The sequence below is a fragment of the Sminthopsis crassicaudata genome, chromosome 6 (assembly GCF_048593235.1).
Source record: "Sminthopsis crassicaudata isolate SCR6 chromosome 6, ASM4859323v1, whole genome shotgun sequence".
Lineage (NCBI taxonomy): Eukaryota > Metazoa > Chordata > Mammalia > Dasyuromorphia > Dasyuridae > Sminthopsis > Sminthopsis crassicaudata.
In genome coordinates this window covers 161289269-161307492 of record NC_133622.1, presented here as the reverse complement: position 1 = coordinate 161307492, position 18224 = coordinate 161289269, and the positions used below count along the sequence as shown (strand labels likewise).

Here is an 18224-nt window from a genome sequence, read left to right as displayed (position 1 = left end):
AACTCTCTGAAAGCTTCTTCAAGGAGAAATTCTCCTTGAATCCTCCTCTGTGATATCCACCCCAAGGAACCAAGATAAAATGGTTTATCTTGGTGGGACTAGTTGAAGTATTCAATTCCAAGATTTTCTACCCCTATTGTTGGCTCAAAACAACTCCCAGTCAGTGATGTCATCTAGGCCTGGGGGCAGTGACAGCAATGAGGTAATCTCATTCAATTGAAACTTCTGTCTCAGATTTCCTTATAAAAAATGAAAACCTGGGGCTCAGTCCTTGCAAAGGACCTAATATGCCACACCAAGGAAACTCTTTCTTACTGGCATAGCAAACTCTGCCTCCTGGAATATTCTCTTTCAGAGTTGCTCTCTCTTTATCTCCCTCACCTATTTCCCTAACAAGACTTTACATCTCTCTGTTGGGATTTCTCCATTAGAAACTTCACTTCTTTGTCCGGACTTTGCCACTAAAGAATTTACCCTTTCTATTCATGCATAGCAAAGGCTGACTTCCAAATGCCTATAATAAACTTTTTTTTTTTTTTTATCAGTCTAGCTTTTCAGGGTTCATCAATTCTTTTATGACAGATCTCTGCACTGCCAGAAGGGGGTTCCCCAAACTCCCTACCCATGTGCCAAATCCTAAGGGGGTTTAGGGGAGCAAAACCTCTTCATTTGGTTCCCTGAACCTGCTGCTAATCTTATCCCTGACCACCAGGAACCCTGATCTCATTTTGGTTCCCTGAATTGAAATTTTATCATTTGCTTCCCTGACTGGGAACCCCAAAATCTAAACATCATCAAAGAAACTAGAATGTAGGAGAAGTAAGATCTGGATATGAAGATATACAAGTTTTCTGTATAGAGATGATCATTGAATGCTTAAGCCAAGGGTTCTCAAACTACAGCCCGGGCCAGATGCAGAGCTGAGGATGTTTATGCTCTGGCTGGGTTATGGCCAATGGGCTGAGGGGCCGAGACAGAGTGTGAGGTTTTGTTTTTATTGTAGTCCGGCCCTCCCACAGTCTGAGGAACAGTGAACTGACCCCTATTTAAAAAGTTTGAGGACCACTGGTTAAGCACACAGGAATTCACCAAGAGAAAGTATAGGAAAAGACCTAGAATAGATACTTGGGGTTCACATATCCAAAGGAATGGATGATGGACAATGGTTAACAAAGCATGAGACAGACGGGGGAGAAGCCGTGTTAAGGGAGACAAAGCATGAGACTACATTGGAGAAAGGGGCCGTCTATCATGCCACAAAACCACAGAGACAAGAAGGATGAGGATGGAGAAAGGGACATCAAATTAATGTATAAAAAAACTCTTGGAAATTAAGACAACTCTGAGGCACCACTTCATACCTCTCAGATTGGTGTCAAGATGTCAAGAAAAGATGATAAATGTTGGAGATATGGGAAAACTGAGTCACTAATATATTGTTGTTCTGTAAGAAATGAGCAGATTGATTTCAGAAAAGTCTGAAAAGACTTATATGAACTACTGCTGAGTGAATCGAGCAGAACCAAGAGGATATTGTGCATCCTAACATTATGTGATGATCAACTGTGATGGACTCTGCTTAGCCATGCATTGATGCAAGATAATACAATAGACTTGGTTGGTAAATGCCCTCCGCATCCAAAGAGAGAGCTAAGGAAATTGAATATGGTTTTAAGGCTGGTATTTTTCACCTTTTTTTGGTTTGTTTTTTGTTTCTCATGTTTTTCCCCCTTTTGTTGTAATTTTTCTTGCATAATATGACAAATATGGAAATATGTTTAAAAGGACTGCACGTGTACCCTGTATCAGATTACTTGCTGTCTTGGGGGAGGTACAAGGAAGGAGAGAAATTTGAAATAAAGTCTTACAAAAATCAAGGTTGAAAACTATCTTTACCTATTTTTGGAAAAATAAAATATTACTAAAAATGATTCAATTCTTTCACAAGAGCAGGGGTTCTCAACTCCGATATCTGTAAAATGTAACAAAAAACAAGAAAGATTATTAAATTAAAAAAAATTGTTGGCAGCCTGGGAAAAGGCAATTTCAGTAGATTGGTCAAGCTAGAAGTCAAAGGATTAAGAATCTTTTGAGAGTTTGGCTGTAAAAGTGAGGCGAGATATACGAAGGTATTTGAGGGGAGTAGAAATGAAGTTTAACAAGGACTGATTATACACACGGGGAGGAGTAGAAGAGTGAGGCTGAAGTTGAGAATTACAAAGGCTCATTGAAGAAGCAAGCTGGTGCTCTTTGATTACGCCAGGGGACCGCAGTTAAGATACTCGGCTTTTAGTTAGTTTCCTAAGCCATTCTTTAGTGAAGTGACTAGCCCACGGTCACTTAGTGAGGTCTCAGTGTCTGAGGCAGCACTAGAACCTGGGTGTGGCTGACTCCCGGTTCAGCGTTCGGAGGCCGGTATAAAGTAGTTAAGGGGCAGGCCCAAGCAGTTGGGAGAGGCGGGGGTGGGGAGGGTGGGGAGAGAGAAAGAAAATTTCTGCGCCGCAGCAGAGGGGCTGTAATGTGAGGAGGGGGGAGTGCATTCTAGGCACGTGAAAGTTCCCGGGCTTAAAAGGAACAGAGAATGCGACATGCTTAACGTGCAGCCGGGTATCTTCAGCCAGGTTATGAAAAATTTAAAAGTTAAATAAAGAAAGGACTGAATTTCGTTAGGTGATAGAAAACAGGCACATCCGACCACCTCTACATTCCCTAGTAGTAGCCCGCGCCGGATATGACGTCAAAGAACGTTAGCTCCATCCTCGGTCTGGGCCTCCTTATTGCGGCGGGAAGATTGGGTATGAGACCTAACCGACGCGTTCCTCCTCCACTGCCTCCTTTCTAAGGATATTTCCCCCCCCCCCTTTTTTTTGAATGCTGCCTATCATAGCTCGCTTTGCACTTGAGGAACCAATCGGAATGGAAGCTTCGGCTCGCTCGGGGCCCCGCCCCCTTCTGGCTTTAAATGGGGACTCGCGGACGCTCTCCTTTCTTTTCCTCCTTCCTGCTGTAGTTTTCCCATCTTCCGTTCTTCCGCCGAGGCTCCGGTGCCCCGCAGTCGAAGATTGCCAGCATGAAAGCCGTTGGGAGTCTCCCGAATCGGAGGGTGAGAACGGACGGAGGGGCGAAATAGGGGCCCGCCCATCTTGCTGTACTCTGGCCGGGAGGGAGATTGTAAGGCAAGCGGCCACCGTTCCACTGCCGGGCTGGGGAGGAGACACGTGTGGAGGCGGCAGGCCGGGGTGCAGGGGCTCCCTGGACTACCTTCTCTCCAAGCCCTCGCGGCCTTTTGGCCTGGGCATCGCGGCCTAGTAGCCATCTCCGGGGCGGGCGCTTCTGTTTTCTGATAAAACCTGGGTCATCTCCGCGTCTCTCCCAGGCTTGGTAGCGGGCTCCTGCAGGTAATCCAAGTGCCTTGTAAATCCTGCCCATTTTAATGCAGTCTTTGCGCATCTTGTATTTTTAACCTAGTTCTGTATCCCACCCCTCAGCGAGTGCCACACCTTTTATGACAATGAATTAAAAATTAAATTAGTTTAAAAAAGAGAAGTGAAGAAACCCCACCAAAACGTAATTTTATATGTGTGTGTGTGTGTGTATGTATAAATAACCAAGGGAATTTTTAACATTCCTTTTTGAAGGGTTTTCTAATATTCTACCCAAAATAGGATGTCTACTACTTTGTAGGAATCAGACTTAATAATAGAAACTAAAATGTATGCTAGGCCACTTCCCTGGGCCTCCATATTCTTACGTTTACGTGTGTGGATCTAGGACAAAATTTGTGACCAATGCTACTACTTTTAAAATATTTTAATAGGAACGAAATTATTTACCTAATGGTAAATTTTTTTGTGTGTGTGTGTGACAAACATCTTACAAATCCATATATTGCGGTTGCCAGACCTGAATTGCCTGATTTTGGACATTTTGGAAGTTGTTGGCTAAAACGAATCATTAATCATTTGCAAAGAAATTTTTGCAAACACAAATCCATCTAGAATTTGTGTTTTTCATTCAGCAAACATTAAAGTGATGGTTTTGTGCAGGGCACTGTACCAGATGCTCGTGGCCTAGAGGACTTTCTGGCCTTGAAGCAGCTCCTGAGGCCAAAAGGTGAGAGCTAAGGTTATCCTTATCACTCCCTGATTTTAGTGGAGTGGTACATATGTATGAAGATTAAAAAATGGTGTAAGGTTTCAATTTCTTTTGTTGATACTTTTGACCTCATCTAATGACTTCATATCCAGTGATTAAACCTTTTCACTGCTGTTCACATCATGAACCGTTGTGATTATTAAATATTTGTATGAGGATATGCAAATTGGTCTAAAGATAGTGTTTACAGATATCTGTGTCTGGGTGAACAGATAATTTACAGACTATTTCTCCTCTTAGGAATTACGTTCTTCCAGAGGTTGGAAAGGGATAACCTAAAATTCTGAAGATAATGAATATGCAGGTGAAGTGGATTAAAATGTAAGTTATCCTGAGAGTACTATTTTTGGGTATATGGGAATGCCCCAAAAAATCAAAATGGGTATTTTTTTTGTTAGCTTTAAAGTAACAAGTTACTTGATTACCATTATACAATCTGATTAGCTAGAATATCTTCAATGATGCATATTTACTTTTATTTTGAAGATGATTTACTGCCCTTATGTTTTAGAGAAAATAACAGCACTTATAGAAATAACATAAAATGATGTCAGAAACATTTTTTTGTGGAGAAAAGGAAGTGGTAGGGCTTCAGTAGCTGGTGTGAGGAATCAACAAATGCTTCTTATGTATTAAGTACTTAAATAGAATTTTGAAAAATTTGAAAGCCGAACATATTGCTAATGTGGGAATATATTTCAGAGGATAGCCAGGACAAAGGTGTGACCAGTGTCAAATGTGGGAAACCTAGATAAGTTCTAAAGTGGAAAATATCTGGATGAAAATAATGTAGGTTTTGGGGTTTCTGAAGAGTGTGTGGAGGATGGATTGGAGAAGAGAATAGATTGGGAGATCAATTGGTAGATTATTGAAATTGTTCAGGCAGGAGCTGATGACAGTACCTGAATAAATTTAGGTGATGGCCTTGGGAGAAGAGAAACTGGAAACTGGTAGGGTGGAAGTGTAAGGGAGAATGGGAAGTCAAGGATAATGCCAAGGTTGCAGATGTAGGCAAGGGCAGGGAGAAGGAAAATCAGGACTGGAGTTTAGGGTGGGGATTTAGTAAAGAGAGTTGGGACTTAAGCATAAATGATAGGGGCAGGCTAAATGACTTTTTGGATAGAGCTCCAGCTTGGTTCAAATTCTTACTTGACACTTAACACAAAGAACACAAAGCTGAGTGGCCCTGAGCAAGTTACTTACCCCTACTTGCCTTACCCCAAAAAAAAAAAAAAAATCACTTGATAATTTTGGGAAATCTAGGGCTGCCTGTTCTTTTTCTTAATTTAAAAATATTTTTGTAGCTGAAAGTACTTTGCTTCCATGTTTGTGTCTTTTTTTTCCTTCATGTTTGTGTCTTCATGACTTTTGCTCATGTCCTTCATAAATTATATAGTTCAACATTAACCTACAGAGATGTGAATACTGAATGGTGGCCATACCTTTTTTTTTTCATTATGATGACAAAGATGAGTTCTGTGGAAGAATACTTAGAATAACTGTCAATTACCTACTCGGTATACGTAGATTATGCTAAATCAAAATTTAAAGATGGCATGCTGTACAGTGATGAGGAAAACCTGACGATGTTTTTATACAAAATATTTGGGCTTAAATGTTCAAATTTGATATATACAGATTTGAAGGATATATCTCATGCACATTTTAAATTAATTAAAATGTTTTTCTCTTGAAGGTCCCAACCATTCAATTCAAAAGGCATTTATTTAGCCCTGACTATGCAAAGTGCTGCGCTAATTCTGGGAATGGAAAAACACCAATGTTTCTTCCTCCCAGATTGTGATCTCATTAGCAGTTTGTACTTTGGTCATTTCAAGATCAGAACTTTTCTTATTTCACAACAAGTTTTTTCAGCATGGGTTTCAAAGGACTCCTAAATTTAATGGATGCTATTTTCTGAAGTTTGGGATTATTTTTTTTTTCCCTTTTTGCTTTGCACATAAATGTTTTAGCTGAAAAATACAGAAATAGACCACATTCCTTTCCTGCTAATGGTACAAAAAATCTCAAGTCTTTACTGTGAATTTATTGGAGAAGTTAACCAGATTGTTGAGAGAATCATAGATTTGAGTAGCAGGAAATAATGGGACATCTTTTAGGGATTCAAGATTAAACTACCTTTTAATCATAAAAGATAGGAGAAAAGTTGGAATACAATATAGGATCATAAATTACAGGTAGAAGAAAATTTGGGGGTCTGTTCCAGACACTAATTTTAGAGGTGAGAAAAGTATAGTCTTTATTCTCTTGGTGATGTCTTTACAGTCATCCATATTTGACTTTGTTCCTCCCCCATCCTGTTTTTTGTTTCATCTGGTTGATATGTCTCCACTTCTGACATGTTTTCATCTTCATTCAGATAGAATTGTCCTCCATCTGCCAAATTAATACTCCTAAATAGCACAGATTTGACCATGTCAGTTGATCAGAGAATCCTTTAGTTGTATTGCTTGTAGGAAAAAATATGAAGTGTTTTATTTAAGGGCTTAAAGTCAGGATGTAGTAACTTTTAAAAAAAGTTATTGTGAATTTAATAAATGGGCATTTCCTTAAAAACAAAAAAGTTTGCATATGAAAATTATTTTCTATTATGCATAGCTTGATTTTTAAATAATACTCTGTGGGTGAGTAGGCTTCATGTAGAAGAGGGTCTGCTTCTAGGCTTTTACAGATACAAAAATTATTCTTGACTAAAGGACCAGGAAAAATTATTTCCTACGTTGGTGACCAATTATTAGGATCCAGGTTTTTATTTCCTTGTGTAGGGACCAGTTCCTTAAAGGACAGTCAGTTTCTGAAGGGGGGGTGGCTAATAGAGGAGATTGCTTTAATCCTTATTTCTAAAATCTAATGTAAGTGAAAACTTCCTACATAGGTAACAGGGAACTCCCAAATGAGGAAAGTCCTTCCACTAATGTTGGCTGGCAGGTTCTGCAACTTTTTGACAGTATGTTCTAATTAGTAGAGGGTATTGAGGTGTTAAAGTGAATTGTTCAGGGTCATAAAATTGGTTACCAGATGTTGAACTAAGATCTTGTCTCTGAGATTAATAGTAGTTACTGCAAAGTAAAATTATCACAGTGGATGTCAAATACTTGGAACCAGAAAGGAGGTGGGGGGAGGAAAAAGGGGAGGAGAGTGTCAAAAGCTGCTATTAAAACAATTTTTGCAAACTAAAGTTTAATCAGTATTCATTCACCCTTGGTAGCTTAAACTACACAATTGTTCTATAAAACAGCTAACATAATTTCAAAGCTCATTCCTAAATTTCTGCTTTCATGATTGAGTTGGATTAAACTATATGGTAGAACTAAGTAAAAAAATCGAGTATTTCCATATACAAAGTAAAATAGAAAAAATTATACTGAGTGTAATGGGAAATAAGGACTATCCAAGAAAGCCATTTTAAAAAGAATCCCAAAACTTAAATCTCAGATAATTCCAGATCCAATTTCAAGGGTCTATTAATCATTAAGGCTCTGGAGAGGAGAACAAAGACCTGCTCCTCTAGTAGAAATATCTGATCTCCTGGACTCTACTTCTTAGAAGAAGCTAACTAATTAATCAAGTGGAGGACATTTTAAGGGATCTGTAAACTGGATAATCTCTATTGTGGAAGCCTGAGGTAAACCGAACCTCCTTGGTTACCCTAGTTTAATGGGTAACTTATAAAATCATTAAGGTAGATTGAGATTTAATTTATCTGGGAAATGAAATAGGGTAAACTGTTGTAAAACTGATGATCATAAAATTCAAGTCAAAAGTTCATGTTACTTCCAAGCATTATTCTTGCGGTCATGACTATATAACTCATTTCAATCTCTGGAAATTAACCTCTTTAGACTGGTCTGGAGTCCAGTCTGGAGATAGTACGCTTCTTAAAGTTGCTAGGAATAAATATTTCTATTCATTTGAGATATCTCTTGAGTATTTGTAAATTGGGTTTGCTGTACCACACAATACCAAACAGTTATGTAAAACTCATTGTATTTTTTATGTAAATTTGTCATCATTGTTGGACCCTATACTTTTTTCCCTCCTCCCCCTCAAAAAGGCAAATCGGGCAAATTAAACCCACACAGTGACCATATCTGAAATGTATTTCATTTTGCAAATATTGATCAGAGTCTTTTCCTAGGAATAAAGCTGGATAATATAACTTCATGAAGAAAATCACCTGTTCAGAATTTGATCCAAGAGTTCTGGAGTGTATAGTCACAACTGAACTTTGACACTGTTGTGAAATTTTCTCCTGCTTTATAAAATGAGATTTGATTAGACGACCCAAGGTCCCTTCCAGCTATGTTACTTTATACTAATAGAAAAAGGTAAGTTTGCTAGATGTCATTTTCTCAAAATCTAAATTGCTAATTGAGGAACAATAGTATGTACCTGTAATTCTGATCCATATCATTCCCTATGGTTTTCTTTGCTTTCCTTCTACACATACCTACTTTTGCTTCTGACTTTTCCTGCCAGAAAAAGTGCTTATAAAATATGGTTTAAGTGGAGATGTTTTTTAACAATGACCCCTCTTTAGAGTATAGACTTCCTCTGTTCAATCTCCTAATTAAAGAGAATGGACATTTAACTATTGTATTTGCCTGATTTTAAACTGATAATATACACTTTATTAATGTTAATGATTTATAGTGCAAAGGTATACCCATCTTACCATAGTGCTTCCAATATTGATTATTTCCTTTCTGTCATGTTTGTCAATTTTCAGGTTGTGACTTGAGACCATCTCGTGTGTGGAGTTTCAGCATTTAAGTTCAGTATGGTGTGGTTTTTGGAACGTATATTTCATCAGCAGATGCACAACGAAAGGATTGTTTTGTAATTCTGTTCAGATTCCCTCTACATTTGAATACCCAGTCTCTCCAGTCAGTTTATCAGCTTCTGATTAGGCTTGTGTAAAGCCAGTTTTTCATTCAACTTAGTAAATTTTCATGGGACCCTTAACTTAGGAAATGAATTTTCTTAAACACTGTTTTGGATTTGAGTTTGGTTAACCAGAGTACAACTTTTTCTTCAACATTTGCCATCTTTAATCAAACAAAAAATTAAAAGTAAAGTATTCAAAAAGAAATTGAACTTAAAAATGATTTTTTTTTCATTAAGCTTGCAAGTAACACTCAGTTGGATTAGATAGCCACTTCCAAGTCTAAAATTCTGTGGGAGTAAATTTCAATGTGCTTAACTTGATTTGAATAAGAAATTTATGCTCAGAATGAGTGGAAAGTTAGATTCTGAGTTGAATTATAATCCTGTTAAAGCTTTTGACAGTTCTCCCACATTTTCTATTCACAATGAGGAGTTATTTTTACCTCTCAGATCTTACCTACCCACTCCCTCTTTTCACCTTGTTTCTTTCCCCAAAAGAGTAGAACCATCTTGTTTCTATGTTTTTATGTTTCTCAAGGCTATTATGGTGCTGAAACATGTATAAAGTTCAAGCTAATTGCTAAAACCATTTTAGTACATGCAAAATGTACAAGATATAACACACAAGATGAGGGAGATCAAATAATAAAGCACCTCATGGTTTAAAAAAATAGAAAATAGGCTTTTAAAATTTTACACACTAGAGTGATCTCTAATTTAGAAATATCCAACGATGTCTTACAGGTTCACCGTTTAAGAATATAAGGTTTTCTTCAAGTAAATAAGGCTTTCTGATACCTCCCCCCCCCCAGTTGTTTTGATACACTATAATGACTAAAACTTGGTAGGGTGCAATTTCCAATTTATGTTTAACTTGTTGAATTTAGCCTTTCACCTACCATACAGATAACTGGTTATGACCACCCCAGAGGCTTGCAACCTCTACTTTTATATCATGATCACTTTGGAATCCCTCCTTTGCTCCCCATTCCAATCCATTTTCCAATAGACTTTCCGAAAAGCCCTGGTGCTACACACATTACAGCAGTTCCCTATTACCATCTGAATCATTTGCACTCCACATATTAATTAAGAAGCAGGTGTTATTAATATGAAGAAATACATATAGAGACAGTTGGTTTAAATGGGTTGCTTCGGGTCACAGCTGAATTTGTGTGCAATTTTTTGGCTCGGCCCAGTGTTCCCTCTACACTTGGCACTGGGCTCCTCTACCTCCTCCACAATCCAGCTGCCCCAGCTTTACTGCAGGCTGCCTTTATCTCACCTGGCTTAAAATCCTACTTAAAGGCTCTGCTTATCCTTTGCGGCAGCCCGCCGGTGACGTTTGCTAAGAGGCTGAGTTTTTTGCCGTTTTATTTCTGCTCAGCAGTTCCTGGCGCTGCAAGTGCCAGAATTCAGAACTTGTATCATCAGTGTTGACTTTCAATAAAGCAGAACTTATGCTCTTCCATTAACCCTTGCTGCTTTACCACGGGCAAGCGATCTCGGCTTTTAACTACACATCAAATAAAACCGAGGATTTAAAGTTGTTGGGTTCCTGGCCTGTCTTCATTAGGGACGTTGGCCTTTCTAATTTCAGCCCGTTACTCCTGGTTATGTCCCAAGCAGCCCAAACAAACAGGCCCCTGGTCCTCCTCCAGCTCGGATTCCGCGGGGGGAGGTGACCTCTCCACTCCGGGCGGGACGTTCCTCTGACTCGTCCCGTTTTGTGGAGGCGAAGTCGCGTAGTCTAGAGTCGGCCCGGGGCCTCTACTATCTTGAGATGATCTGTGACCCTCACCCCGGAAGTGGGAAGATTGGAGGGGGTGGGGTACGGATCGGTATTTCGGAATGGTAAGCAAAAGGGACTGCATCATTCGTGGTATTTCCTCTTCCGCCGGATATCGGAAGCGTGCCCTCTGGTACTCTTGCCAAAAGCGCCTCCGTGGCAGCATGTGCGCTTGCGCCAGAAAGGAGCGCCCAGTGGCTGCATGTGCGCCTGCGCTCGGGAAAGCCTTTCTTCTTCCACACCCCTACCCCTCCCGCCCCTTTGCTCCCGGAAGTGTTCGCGGGGCGGGGCCGGGCCGCGGCTGCCACGTTGGAGAAGTTCACCGGTCGGGGGGAGGGGCACCGCGGCGGCTGCGTCCAGAGCTGCGGCGCTCCGCTGACTGACCGACGGCCTGACAGACATCCCGGCTTCTCATCGCTCCCGCTCTCGAACTGTCGGTCCGGCAAGTGTCCTCCTTCTCCTTGGCGGATCGGAGTCGGCAGTGAAGCGGTAGTACGAGCGACGAGCCCGGCTCGGCCCCGGCGGGACCCCAGGGACAGAGCGCGAGCCGGGCCCTGACGGACCCCGCCGTCTTTAGGTGCGTACGGAGTCGGGGACGGGGACCAGTCCGTGTACTTTTGCATCTCCGCAGGTGCCGCCTGTTGTGCAGGGCTTGCTACTGCATTCTCCCGCCCACCTCAGTAGGCAAGTGCAAATGGGGAAACTGAGGCAGGCGGGGGGAGGGCGGCGCGGCTGGCTCCGGTCCCTTTCACGGCGCGATCTTAGTTTCCCGGCGCGGCCAGTTTGCTCCTTCAGCTCCTTCGGGGCACAGCCGCGGACCCCGGGCTTTGGGTGTCAGAGACCTTTGATCTCCTTCCAACTGGGAGAGAAGCTCGGGCCGGCGGGGCCAGCCCCTGCAAGTTTAGTCTTTAATCCTCTGGCTCGTCGACTCCTGGCTTTCTCTGTAATGATGATTTTGCGTTCTAAGACGGAATGCGAGCCGAGCCTTTTGGGGAGCCGGGCGAGGGAAAACTTTGGAGGTGTCTGGGGGCGATTGTGCGGGAGCTTCCCCAGCACGCCGATGAGTGATCGCAGGCCGGCGTCCCTGCAGCCCCTGCTCTGAAGCTCGGACGCCGGTCCCGAGCCCGGTGGTACTTACACAGCAGGAACCCCTTTGTAGTGGTCCGGAGCGCGCTCGTCCCGAGGAAAGTGGGACTCGGCTGGGGGGGAGGAGAGCCCCAGGCTTCCCGCAAGTTGTTACCAGGAGAAGGAGGTGGCCAGAGGGCGCCAGGCTCGGGCTGGTGGGGGCCGGTGGTACCTCCGACCAGTCAGTCTCTGGGTGAGAACCCGGACATAGAGGAAAAGTGGAGAAATAGATCCCAAAGTCACTTTCCAGGGAGTTTGAAATTTCTTTAAAAAAATTAAGGTTTTCATGACCCACGTCCCATAAGTCCCGGTTACCATGCTCTTTCCTGGCTTAGTGTCTAAGTATCATTTCTAAGCCTGATTTCTCTTTTCTTAAAAAGTGTCATGTTATTGTCAGTTATAGCCTGGAAGTCTCATCGTTTCTTATGCAACAGAAAATTTGTGTACTTAAGGTTTTTTTTTCCCTAAAAGATACTTAGAAACAAAATGATTGAAATAGACTCTTACATAAACTAGGTGATTTGTCAGGATATTTATCATATCTTGTAAACTGCCCTTTTATTTTTGAGAATCTTTGATGTTTTTCCTCAAAAGTATAGGATGTATGTAATTGAAATTAGCTTCTGTTTGAGTGCTTTTGCTTAATGGATTTAGCAATAAGTCATTTCATCTTAGTGTCCCTGGCAATTTTCTAAACCTACTTCTGCTGAACTGGCGCAGATTTGGTTGAGGGAGTTCCCTGGATGGCTGTCTACACCAATAAAATTACTGGTCTGGATTGGGGAGGAAAAAGTTTGCTGGATAGAGCAGATCCCACTGGTCTTTATTTAGTGTCAGTGGCTATTGTTTATTTTTGCGGAAGACAGTCTGAGGCCTGGTCTATCTGGCAGAGTAGGGTGGTAGTGAGTTTCTGGCAATGTAATGCTGCTCCGTAATATTGTTGTATAGCAGGATGAAGTTAAAAGAAGTGGACCGGACTGCCACACAGGCATGGAGCCCTGCCCAGTGCCATCCCATTTACCTGGCTACAGGTAAGCTGATGAGAGACATTTTTCCTAAAAGCAGGTTTGCTTAGAATTTTTCTTAGTATGTTTTATTGTTCAGATAAGTAGACGCTATTAAGAAAATGAGACTTCTTTTTAGAGCAATGTAAAATTTGTTCTTAAAAATAATTTGATCCATCCATCTCCTTTCCCTAACTAGTCATGCCCCACTTTTTCTTTATCTCTATTTAAATATCCACTTGATTTCATACATATCAAGACTTTGGATTAGATAAAGTCTTATTGTATTATCTCCAGAATAAACTATAAAATACTTCAAAACCTTCATAATTTGGAGCTGCCTTCCTCCTCGATTTTTGACCTTACCTCTTCCCCCCCCTCTCTCTCCCTCTCCCCTCTCTCCCTCCATCCTTCCCCCATCTTTCCCATAACTTCCGTCCCCTCCCTCTCCTCTGCTCCAGTGACATGGGCTTCCTTGCTTTTTTCTTCCTTGCATGAGACCCTCCATTCCCCAAGTAGAATTCCATCTTCTAGGGGAAACCTTTTTTAGTGCCTTCCCTCTGTTGATTGTTTTCAATTTATCTTGTAAATTGAACTGATTTGTACATAGTTTGCATGCTGTCTCAGACTTTAGACTAGGAGCTTTTTGAGAGCAAGGATTATCTTTTGTCTTTAGTGCCTAGGATGTAATAAGTACTTAGTAAATTTTTATTGAATGACTGACAATGAAATTCTTAAGAAAAAAGATAATTGAAAGGAAAAAAAACTTACGTTGTTATTTTAGACAATTTTTTTGCAAGGAAGTTTGTGGAAAATGCAGTGATAAAATGTATTTTTAAAATATTTTTAGTAATAAGTTTTTGACAATATTCTTTTCTTATTCTTGTGTTATTGCCATTATGTAAACTGTTCTATTATTGCTTGCATTTTTCTGTATCAGTTCAGTAAGTTTCTCTGAATTCTTTGTATTTTTTAAAGGTTCATTAATATGGTTATATACTATCAGTTTCTTCATACTATCATTCTTCACTCTATAGTCATTCACTTTTCTTGTTCTTTGTTACAGTGAAGAGGACTACTATAAATATTTCTTATATCTGGAACCTTTTTCTCTTGTCTTTAATCTTTGTGAGACATTTGTTGTTATTCATTTTGTTTCAGTTGTTTCAAACGCTTCATAATCCCCTATGAAATTTTCTTGGCAAAGATACTGGAATGGTTTGCCATTTCCTCCTCCAGCTCATTTTGTACATGAGAAAACTGAGGCAAACAGGTTTAAGTGACTTGCCCAGGGTCACACAGTTAGTAAGTATTTGAGGCAAAATTTGAATTCAGGTCTTTCTTACTGCAACTATAGCACTCTGTATACAGTACCTCCTAGGTACCCTCTGGTTCTGATGGTATATATAATTTGAAGACTTCTTAATATAATCTTTTATGAGAATGATTGCACCAATTCATAGTTCGACCAATAAAGTCATAATGTGTTCCTTTCCAAACTTGGGATTTTTATCTTATGCCACCTTTGCTGGTTTGATAGATGAAATTAAAATGTTATTTGTTTCAATGTGCATTTCTTGTAATGATTCAGCCCTTTCATAAGTCCATTGATATATTTTTTTTTGCAACTTTGTTAGAGAAAAAACTTTTTTGTTATAAAGACTGTTTCCCCTAATTTGCTGCCTTTTTTTTGGAATTATTTTTCATAGGAACATCTGCTCAGCAATTGGATGCAACATTTAGTACCAATGCTTCTCTGGAGATATTTGAATTAGACCTGTCTGATCCATCATTGGATATGAAATCTTGTGCTACTTTCTCTTCTTCCCATAGGTATGAAATTCAGTCTACACTTAACTCTTTTTGCCAGTAGTGTATTGCTTTTTGTAGTTGGTGCCCTTCTAACCAGAATTTGTAAAACAATTGCAGGAAAAATTGTTGGAAATCTCTTGAGTTTGATTTGGTGTGATAATTTTTCAGTTTTTTCAGTGTAATTAATTATTACACTGAATATAAATTAATTTCTTTTGAGATTAAAAATAAGTTTTTCACACTGTTAACTATGTAAGCTGCTTTTTTTCTTCTGGATAAATCATTTAATTGCTCTTAGTTGCTTCAGCCAACACTATAAGTCATAGTACAGGTCCCTACCTTCATTGGTAGGGGAAGTTTCCTCATAGTGAGTTTCCTATGTTCATGAAATCACAGGTCCAAAAAAAAAAAATCTTTTTTCCCCTATCATTTAAAGAATATGAGATAGTAGTTCCACTGTGACAGCAAGAATTTTATTGTAGAAATCTGGTTGCTCTTGCAAAACCACTAATGACTTAAGTGATAGGTGGTAATGTTAAAATACTAAAATTCTGCAAATTATACATTTTCTTTTTAGAGTCATAAATACATCAGACTTGATTGCTGGATTGGGAACTTTGACACCATCTAATCCTACCCCTCTAATTTTGCAGATGAAAGAGATGAAAAGATTTGCCATGGTTAACATAGCTAGTTGTGGTTCAGTTGTTAAAAACAAAGTATTTTAATACTTTGCTTATTTAATCTCTCTAAATTAATTGCTATGGAGAGTGACCTTGCCTCCTATGTGCACAAGAGAGATGAGACTTCTTTCTGTTTCAAGAACCCACAATTCTGTGACTTCTGTTTTCTTTTTTCAATTGAATATGAGCTCTTGAAGTCAGGGACTGTTTTCATTTTTGCCTTCATTTTGTACCCCCAATGTCTAGCCCAGTTTTTAATAAGTGCTGGTTGGGCTAAAATAACATGAGAAATAGGTAGATGATTTGTACTTAGCATCAATGTAGAGATTTCTCAGGGTACTTTAATTTTTCTGGTTCTGCTTACTTTGTATCATCTTATCTAAGTCTTCTCAACTTTTTCTGATACCATCCCCCATATCATCCCTAGCATAAGAGCCTTCCATCTTTCACATGCCATAACTTCCTCAGCAATTTCTCAATTCATTGACATCCCCTCATTTTCAATTTTTTGTCACAACAAAAAGAGGTATAAATATTTTTTACATATATTGGTCCTTTTTTTGATCTTTTTGAGGTATCCTCTAATAGTAGTCAAAGACTATGCAGTTTAATAACTTTTGAGGACATGGCTTTATCTTTCTAGAATTACAGGACCACTTCACAGCTCTACCAACAGTGTATTCATGTACCTGTTTTCCACAGCCTCTTAAATTTCTCATTTTCTTTTTTGTCAATTTTGCCAATCTGATGGTTATGAGAATTCATAACCATCAGATTCAGGATTGCTTTAAAGTTACTGGTTTTGAACATTTTTTTTCGTATGCCTTTGATAGTGTGGCTTTCTTCCTCATTTAACTTGTTTATTTTTAATCAACTTAAATTTTACCATCCTGAATACTATCCATCCTGAATCCTGAGTTTTAAAGGCTGTACCAGAAGAATGCCTGCTCTAGCAATTCCTATTAAACTCAGAAAGATGTTGAATAAGGAACAATGTTGGTGGTGTTTTATTTTTGTTTGAGTTGGGAGCAACTCACTTCCAGTACAGTTACAAGTCCTCTGAAACATCATCTATTAAGTTAGAGAGGAGTTGCTATCTATTTCAGTATAAGGAACATTTTTATATGCCCTGATAATATTTATTTGTTTTTCTGGTGCATTAAACTAATTTTCTAATTTGTGTTTGCAGAAGATTTTTGTGTTCTCTATTTATGGTTGAATACACAGGAATGCTGTTTCTCTTTGATGTTTAAATTAGATTCTGAAAGTTGCATTGCTTTTCACAAAACTAGTTATCTGGGGGGAAGAGGTACAGAGGTACAGAGGGAAGGTGTGTCATGGTTTTAGTTCCTTGCATTTTATTTGGCACCATGGGTGACTTGTTTTACTTTTTTTGTCTTTCAGGTACCACAAATTGATTTGGGGACCTCATAAGATGGATTCCAAAGGAAATCTTTCTGGAGTCTTAATTGCAGGGGGTGAAAACGGGAATATTATTCTGTATGATCCTTCCAGAATTATTGCTGGAGACAGTGATGTTGTGATTGCCCAGAATGACAAACATACAGGGCCTGTGAGAGCCTTGGATGTGAATGTTTTCCAGGTTAGATTTGGAGAATTGATTAAAACAGCTCTTTTGGGCATGTGTTGCCCTGTTTTGAAGCAGGTAGACATTAGAAGATATCAGTAATTAGTCTTGGAATTAAAAACTAAAGTCCCAAATAATTGAATAGTATGTATTTCTGAAAAATGGTCAGGGTGTGTGTGTGTATAGGGGCCAGGTCTCATACAAGACTTAGAACTTCCCACATATGTGGAAAACATGATTGCTATTTTTACACCTACCTATGCTTTTTTTATGAAAGGACATACATTATTGCATGTTGAGAATTTTTACTTTTCAAAATTTTTTTTAACTTACATAGAGTAAATTCTATTCTTCTAACATGATCAGTGATTATAGATGCAATGTATCAAATTTACCTTCTAAAATAATTTTTTAAAAATTTCATGCGAAAAAATGTAAAGGGCTAAGTAGGCAATTGATTTTCAACCCTGAGTTAAAATTCAAGTTAGGGTTTCACTGAATGTTTATAAATAAATCTTAAGAGAATTCTCTAGATTCTAGATTCTAAAGTCTAGAAGGGCTTAGAGAGGGAGCGGAGCTTACTTGGCTTCTGGTGACAGAAGAAATTTAGTTCCTGATTTCAGGGATTCTAGTTTGGGCAAGCACACTCCCTATTCCCTTATTACCTGAAGCCCTAGAGTGGAGAATGCCTTATCTTACTTGTTACTCAGAACTTTACACTGAGCCTGGGAATTTCTGAATTGTCCAGGCAGCTAGAGCTTAGGAGGGCCAGGATTTCCCAGGGTTTCTGTTGTGGGAGTGACAGCAAAGGATTTTCCCTTTGAGAGAAGTTGATATCCTGACTGAAGCCCAGCTAATACATTAAGCAGTCATTACAGTGGCCCCTATAGATATGCCATACTCCCCTCTCGGCATCCTGACTTTTGTTGATGCAGGTTCTGCTGGGCTTTGCTAGTTCGTCAGGAACTAGCCATAGGGGCTTCTTGTCTTCTTTCTAGAGTTGTACAATACTAGCCCCCCTTGAGTTTATTTAAGACTAGTTGTGGTTCATAGGCCCAAGGATATAATTATCACTTTTGGGGATGAAGTGTGGAGTAAAGTTTGGGGGCCTAATGGATATCTATATTCCATGGACCATTCCATGGATGAATTTTTTTTTT

General features: G+C 39.6%; 1 protein-coding gene and 1 long non-coding RNA gene across 16 annotated transcripts in view; both read left to right on the top strand.

Annotated features, from left to right (window-relative positions):
* Positions 1-2963: 2963 nt before the first annotated feature.
* LOC141545916 (uncharacterized) lies at positions 2964-9268 on the top strand. Its single transcript, XR_012483175.1, has 4 exons — positions 2964-3103; positions 4396-4476; positions 8315-8504; positions 8906-9268. It is a non-coding gene; the product is annotated as an uncharacterized LOC141545916 (long non-coding RNA).
* A 1847-nt stretch (positions 9269-11115) lies between these two features.
* The window catches only part of SEC31A (SEC31 homolog A, COPII coat complex component), a 72234-nt gene continuing 65125 nt past the window's right edge, over positions 11116-18224 (top strand). For 10 of the 15 annotated variants that reach the window (XM_074273322.1, XM_074273319.1, XM_074273318.1 and 7 more), the window contains exons 1-4: positions 11116-11429; positions 12926-13008; positions 14691-14814; positions 16881-17079. In XM_074273322.1, coding sequence (XP_074129423.1) covers positions 12930-13008; positions 14691-14814; positions 16881-17079 — 402 coding nt within the window. In that variant the 5' untranslated portion in view covers positions 11116-11429; positions 12926-12929. Of the gene's footprint in view, positions 11537-12925; positions 13009-14690; positions 14815-16880; positions 17080-18224 lie in introns of all 15 variants that reach the window. The other 5 variants (XM_074273323.1, XM_074273316.1, XM_074273321.1 and 2 more) reach the window with 2 other exon arrangements.